Source organism: Helianthus annuus, chromosome 6 (assembly GCF_002127325.2).
Source record: "Helianthus annuus cultivar XRQ/B chromosome 6, HanXRQr2.0-SUNRISE, whole genome shotgun sequence".
Classification (NCBI taxonomy): domain Eukaryota; kingdom Viridiplantae; phylum Streptophyta; class Magnoliopsida; order Asterales; family Asteraceae; genus Helianthus; species Helianthus annuus.
Window position 1 is genome coordinate 41,996,797 of NC_035438.2, and position 7,324 is coordinate 42,004,120.

The 7,324-nt window shown below is 37.6% G+C and overlaps 1 protein-coding gene across 2 annotated transcripts; it reads left to right on the top strand.

Annotated features, from left to right (window-relative positions):
- Positions 1-671: 671 nt before the first annotated feature.
- Positions 672-4,170, top strand: LOC110878130 (cytoplasmic tRNA 2-thiolation protein 2). 2 transcript variants are annotated; one of them, XM_022126388.2, is made up of 7 exons: positions 672-1,089; positions 2,019-2,373; positions 2,461-2,547; positions 2,651-2,772; positions 3,272-3,353; positions 3,459-3,823; positions 3,905-4,170. In XM_022126388.2, exons 1-7 carry the CDS (start codon positions 779-781, stop codon positions 3,951-3,953), a joined length of 1,371 nt encoding a protein of 456 aa, XP_021982080.1. In that variant the 5' UTR covers positions 672-778; the 3' UTR covers positions 3,954-4,170. The 2 variants fall into 2 exon arrangements, with proteins under 2 accessions (XP_021982080.1, XP_021982081.1); XM_022126389.2 differs by having other exon boundaries at positions 673-1,089; positions 3,275-3,353.
- The last annotated feature ends 3,154 nt before the right edge of the window (positions 4,171-7,324 follow it).

The following is a 7,324-nucleotide window of genomic DNA, read 5'->3' on the forward strand; positions in this document are numbered from 1 at the left end:
ACTAAAACACACATGTCACATAACATTCAATAAATATTCGCTTAGTCAATCACGTTCAATCAGTACATCATGAACGTTACACAAAAATAGGTCTAAAGTTCGAGTTGTCACAGTCCGGCAGTATATTCGTTGAATCACAAAACGGATGTTGGAGGCTGATCGATTCAGAAGAGGCATTTGATGCCCTTTTGTTGTCTTTGGATACGTGTGGGGCCCGAGAATCTCATATACACATAATGCTGCAAAAAGCGGATACACTGTTTAAGGAGAACATCAGAAGAAATTCAAACAGTACGACGTGTGTTTCAAGTTCTGATTCATTTAAATTATGGCTGTGGTGGTGATGGTGGTGATGTGGTGGTGAGAGATGCAAGTGGTCTAGAGAGAGAGATGAAAGGTGCAGAATGTTTAGAGAGAGATAAAGATATAAGGGGGAGAGAGATATATAAGAGAGAGAGAAATCTAATAATAATATATTTTTTTATTTTTAACTATAAGGGTATTTTGGTCATGTAACAATACTTAACCAAAAAGTTCTAACAGTGTTAGAAATTTGGACTCAAATGGTTAAAAAAAATGGCTATAAAGCTTAAAACTTTAACATTTTGATTTTGAAGTTAACTTGTTAACACCTAAGACACACAAGCTCAAAAACTAATTTACCCAAAAATCTTATTATTTCCCTAATCTGAAGTTTTAAACTCTGAAGGGAGTTGGCGCATGCTCGTTTTTTCCAACCGTCAAAGCCCTAAACCCTAAAAAAACTCGCAGCAGATCAATGGCTTGCAATGGCACAGGATGTCAATCAGGCTGCTACAAAGACACCACCGGTGATCAACACGACAATCACAACAATTCAGCCGCAGATGCGAACGCCGATGACAATAACCGCCGCCACCGGACGACGTGTCTCAAGTGCAAAGCAACCGAAGCCACAGTCTTCACCGGCGGCGACGGTGGTGGCAGATTCTGTGCTGATTGCTTCCGGAGTAACCTGTACGGAAAGTTTAAACTTGCTGTCACTTCAAATGCAATGATTTCGCCCACTGATAAAGTCCTTGTTGCCTTCTCCGGTGGTCCTTCATCCAGGTTATTCTTTCTATTCATTAATATTATTATTATATGTTATATGACAAAATTATGCTGTTTTTTGATATGAAATTACCATAGATAACATTGATATTATGTGATTATAGTGTTAGTATTGTTGAATTTGGGGGCACTTGTTTTTTCTACAGTTGAGGTGAAATTTACTGCACTGGTTGTGATATTGGCAGATATTAGTTTTGGACAATGTTAGGACATATGAGTTACATAGGTTTAAATTGACACATTTTGGAGTGTGATCATGTGTATTACGCGTTAAACTTCAATGGTCGTGTTGCAACAATTTCACGCGTATAGCCATGAGATATGTGAATCTTTGGTCATGCATCTGCTTTTACTCGTGTACCTACTTTTACTCGCCTAAATCCTAAATGTTTTTATTATATAAGCTGATAATAATATATATGAGAATTTATACGTGATATGGTGTTATGTATCACGTAGTTTAAGTCATTGTTGATGAGAAAAAGACTGATACATGAGTAAAAGTATATACGTGACTCTTAGCCGCTAATCTCATGACTAAATGAGTGATTTGTTTCTGATATGGATACATAGGTATACGTGCATAAGACACCCAAGAAAATGAAATTGTTGTGATTTTCTCTAAATTAATAGCTATTATTGTGTAACAACAGGTAATGGTTAAGGTGGTAACCATATAATTATTTATTTACTTATAAATATGATCTATTGCTGTTACAGATATTGAAAACTTTTAGGGTCATTAGGAGAACCATTGACCAGTATCTTGTCAAGTAAAACGTGAATATCTTGTTGATAAGGAACCATAATGAGAACTGTAATTCTATTTTGATTCATTAGAAAAGTCCCAAAAGGATAAGACATTTAACTCTCCAAAATCTCGGTATCGACGTTTTGTTTTCTCAGATAAAACAATCGCTTTGCAGGGTGGCTCTTCAGTTTGTCTCTGAGATGCAACTCAAAGCCCAGAAAAATTACGATGCAACCGCAAATAGAGATAGATCGTTACCAGTTTTTGCTGTTGGAGTTGCTTTCATCGACGAGAGTGAAATTCATCCAGTCGCTTCTGCTGCTTTTGACAAAGCAGTTGAAGACATTAAAGAGATCGTGTCTAATTTGCCTCTACCAACAAAAGAATTGCACGTGGCTCCTATCAGCCATGTCTATTCAACAAAAACCAGTGATGGAAAACAGATGTTAAGGAATTTAACGAACTCAGTTAGTGATGCCACCGGAAAAGAAGATCTTTTGACACATCTGCGTATGTTGTCCTTGCAAAAGGTATAATATATTTATTGTCCAACTGGTATAATCAATGTTTAGTATATTTCATATTTATATGAGTGTTGCATCGTATGTACAATGCAGGTTGCTATTAAAAATGGTTACACGAAACTTGTGTTAGGCTCATGCACATCAAGAATAGCTTGCCATGTACTTTCTGCAACCGTTAAGGTTTGTCTCCTCCTGATCGCTTTTCAAAACTTAATAGTTACATATTTTAATTTTATTGTAAGTTTTTACTTTGTAAGCGTTTTATTTTTACAAACAATTCTAGGGACAAGGGTACTCATTAGCAGCAGATATACAATATGCTGATGCAAGGTGGGAAGTCCCGGTAGTACTTCCCCTACGTGATTGTCCGTTGCAAGAACTCAATATACTTTGCAATCTTGATAGGTTGGTACATTATTCATAGCTCAACCTTCTGCAGAAATAATAGAGTAAAATGTCATTTTCGTCCCTGAGGTTTGACCAGTTTTGCGAATTTCGTTTGAAGGTTTGTTTTTCCGCATCTGGATCCAAAAGGTTAGAAATCTTGCCGTTTTCATCTGGCTCGTTAACTCCATTCATTTTTTTCCGTTAATTCAGGGGTATTGCTGTCTTTTTTGTTAACTTAATAGGCAATTTAGTCTTTTTCAGGGGTATTCGGTCTTTTTACATAAACTAAAAAAGACCGAAGTGCCCTTTAAGTTAACAAATAAAAGAAGGAAATACCCCTGATTTAACGGAGAAAAATGGATGGAGTTAACGAGCTCGATGAAAATGGCAAGATTCCAAACCTTTTGGATGCGGAAAAACGAACCTTTGGACGAAATCGCAAATTTAGCCAAACCTCAGCGACAAAATGGCATTTTACTCTTTTTTTCTAAGTTGGACTAATTCTGTATTAGCATAGCAGTTTAAAGATTGTGGATATTTTCAATGAAACTGGTGCTGGCATTAATGGTCTGGTCTCATCATTTGTGAAAATCTTGCAGGTAAACAGCAATTAACTTTGCATTTTATTATTTAAAATTAATAACTAAGTGTTAACTTAATGCACAAGCGTTTCGTGTTCTTTATTTTATTTTTCAAAAATTCAGGAAGAAAATCCTTCTCGAGAGTGTACAATTGTAAGGACTGCAGGGAAGCTTACCCCGTTTCCGTTTAATAGGATTCCAGAAGCAAATGTAGATGATGCTGATCTGGTATCTCAACGGCGTCAAAAGAAGTTTAATCTAAAGCCTATTGAATCTCTTCCACCCGAGTCATTTTGTCCAATTTGCAACAGCCCGATGAGCTGTTATGGTAATGCAGAATCAAGGCCCGAACTGTTTCGGGCTGCGTGCTGTCCTAGTTGCCAATACCAGATACTTCCAGATGAAGCGTCATCTATGGACCAGTTTTATTCGTTTTTACCGGAATCTATCATTGCAAGAGCAAAAAATGGGAACCAGAAGTGGATAAGGTGAGACACATTTAGAGAAAAAAAGTTGATTTTTTCATACAAGTTTTGTTTTAGTCATAGTATATTAACAATCTTTTACAGGGAGAAGATACAAGATTGTTTGCTTTTAGACGATGAAGATGAAGTTTGAATCGCCGTTTAGCTGGCAATTTAATTTGTTTGCTGCAGATTATTGAATGTATTTGACAGTAAAGTTGCAGCAATTAAGAGTTGTTATGAAATAGAGTCGATACGATATTAACATCTGGCTGCAATCGCTTGTTCGATGAGGAGCAGAATTTAGCTTAAGAACCGGCTTTTGCCATGAAAATGATTTTGTTTACATTGTCGAAATTGTCATTATACTCTTTGTAGTTTCCTTTTATAGAAAAAGCATGTGAGACTATTGCAAAAAAAAAAAAAAAAAAAAAAATGGACAACAATCTTCTAACCAGATTAACACTAATGAGAGATAACTAACTTAGAACAAGTGATTTGACCAACCGTTTTTGAAAAAAAGTCAGCTTAAATTTAAAAGTATTTATTTATTCTTAGCAAGAAACACGTGTTGGGTTTTTGACATTTTGTCAAGTGCTTAGTCATCTGCCTATATAAATAGACATATATTTGCATAGTAGGTTTGACTTTTTGTATATATTTTTTTTAAGGTGTGAATTATTCGCGAATGTCGAGAGGTCTAGTATACGTTGTCTTAATTGAGTCTGCGCTAGAGAGTCTCCTCGCACAATAGATCCTTAATTTAAACCACTCAATGAGAAAACCCCTATCATCCAGACTCGAACTTGAAACCTATAGGAGAAAACTCACCCGAACTCATCATAAGTGGAACTTAAATACCCGTGACCACCACTAGAGCACTAGTGATGGTTTCATATCATCTTCTAGAGATCGATTCTTTCATCTGTTGATTTATTTATCTTCTATAATTTCGATATAATTTCTAAACTTTGACTTAGTTGATAAAAAATTAATTAAAGATGTGTTAAAAACTTTAAAAGTGATCTTAAGCACAACTTAAACACACATCACTTATCCTTAAATTGGTGTATTGTATATCCTAAGACTGTGGGATATGGGGCTTGGGTTGGGGCGTGGGTTGGCCGAAAACGTCCAAGCCACCACCTCGGGTGGGCTTGGGTTGGGGCGTGGCCCTTGGGGCTTGAGTTTGAAGCCGGGCGTGGGGCGGGCTAGCGATCCGATGTGACGGCCTCCTATTCGCTTTGTTGGCCATATCATAGCGGGGTGTTTGAGTTTGAATTTTAAATTGTAACCGTTTGGCCAAGCCAAGCGGTCACCCCATCGTTGTCCATCGATACCCCAACCAAAACCCACTTGATCCCACGAACCCGCTACCCCAACCCGAAGAAGATGGCCTCTTGGACCCACGAAGAAGAGTTAGCTCTTGTCACAAGCGTCGTTGACGCAATGAAGGGGCGACAACCCGGTCAAACACGATATTGGCCGGAAGCCTTTGCAAGCTATGTAATTTTAGGCTTTTTTTTATTAATAAAATTTTAGGCTTTTTTTTTAAATGTTGTGTGTATTTTTTAAATTTTCTGTATTTTTCTAATAACCTGCCAACCCACGCGGTGCACCCACGCCCCGCCATACCCCACGGACACGTCACTCGGCGGTGGGGGGCTCGAACTCAACGTGTCAACTCATGCCCTCAAACCCAAACCCAAGCCCCATCATACCCCACGGTCTAAGATGTGTAGTTATGTTGTTGATTTGAGAATAGAAATTCAACCTATTTGATCTCTAGAGATGGTACGACGAGTCGTCCATCAACCATGGTTGTTTAGAGTTCAAACAGTTTTTGGCGTGGTTGATATGTTGTTGGACAATGCATCAAGCGTGTAAGTTTTGTTCTTGAGTTCTTTAGCTTCTAGCCTTGTTCGAGACTTGAGTTGACCAAATGTTGTCCAAGTTAGGCCGATCTTGGTATGCACTAAAATCCAAGTCTTATTAAAGTGGAATCATAGTGATTTGATTTACCTCTATATAGTTGGGTAGCCGGCCCTGTTTGGTTTCTTCGGCCTATTTAGTTAATTTGTTGATTAATTTGTTAACCCTAGTTTTATTTTTGTAAATACTCAATGATGTAATTGTAATCCTCTTGTACTTAGCATGACGTAGGATTCACATCGAATCCGAATCACATTAAATCTGTAACGCCCCAAAACCCGAATGTTAAATTACAAGCATGTTTTATTTTACACAATGTGATATAGGGTCACTAAGTTAGTTAACTTAGTTATATATGCCAGTTAAATAGTAAGGAATGGAATTTTGTGACTAACAAATAACAAACAAAACTACAAGGGCAAAAAGAGGGCAAGTTGGAAAGTGTTTTAACTAAAACATAAAAAGAAAAGAGAAACCCCATTTGGGGCAGATGTATATGTCACACCCCCAAAAAATATCCCAAGCAGAAACCCCGCGAGGCGTGTGACGTACCAGGATCTAGCCACCAATCACATTGAACTCATACAAGATTTTTAAATAAAACTTTCATTCATTAACGTAACGTGTTACAAAACAGTAAATACAAATCATCGTTTTCAGCGGAAGCATAAATCATTAATTAAGTGGTTCATAAACCATATGTATGATAACCATTAGACTCGTCTCATGTTTCCATGTATCTCGACCCATGACCACTCCAGCATCCCAGACAGCAAGTTCCACATCCACACATACCTATAACCTGCGAGCATGCACACAAGTGTATCAGACAACGCTGGTGAGTTCATAGTTTTACGAAAATGTTAGTTACCAAGTGTTTAATTCCGTTCATTGATTTCAATGTTGATAATACCTCGGATACAAGACGGCTCCTGATTTATTTTGCCCTTTCCCCAATGCTCCTATCAAAGCATTGGGCATGACTGAGTCATTAGTTCACACCCGTCCTCTCAAGTACGGGGTGAGGGTACCAAATCTAGATAGCGCTACCAACTAATACTCCGTTACCTCTCAGGTAACAAACAAGATGGGACTTAAAGGTGATAGGACGAGTATACTATCCAACATTCCAGATTTTACCCACAATACGTATTCCTCTCAGGAATACCCAATTGATTTACCCAAAAACCTATCCCTCTCAGGGATACCCAATGACTGTCCCAACCATCGGGACGCATGCTCAAGAGGAATGAACTCACCTTTGGTTTGCTCGGTAAGATTAGTTACTTTGTTTATCAATTGATCAAGCACGTCCTAACATGGTTTACCAATAACAATCAGTTTTATATTCACATTGAACCACGTACTTCGTCATATATTACACAAGTTACGTTCATGAAATATTCACATAATATGCATGTTATAACTGTTAGCCATGTCACACATCATTCATGTTAATCAAAGTTTATCCACACAACAGATTATTGTGCCACATACAAGTTTACTTCACAAGTCCAAGTCTCAATTAACACTTAACAGCCGGTTATCATCATGAAATCTCATAGTAGGTAGTTGGCTCATTTACAAGTTCAT

Excerpts from the sequence above, each read along its gene's own strand:
- LOC110878130 (XM_022126388.2), top strand. The coding sequence starts at position 779 with ATGGCTTGCAATGGCACAGGATGTCAATCAGGCTGCTACAAAGACACC. Across the intron at positions 2,773-3,271 it reads ATACTTTGCAATCTTGATAG|CAGTTTAAAGATTGTGGATA; the intron begins GTTGGTACATTA and ends GTATTAGCATAG. Across the intron at positions 3,824-3,904 it reads GGGAACCAGAAGTGGATAAG|GGAGAAGATACAAGATTGTT; the intron begins GTGAGACACATT and ends AATCTTTTACAG.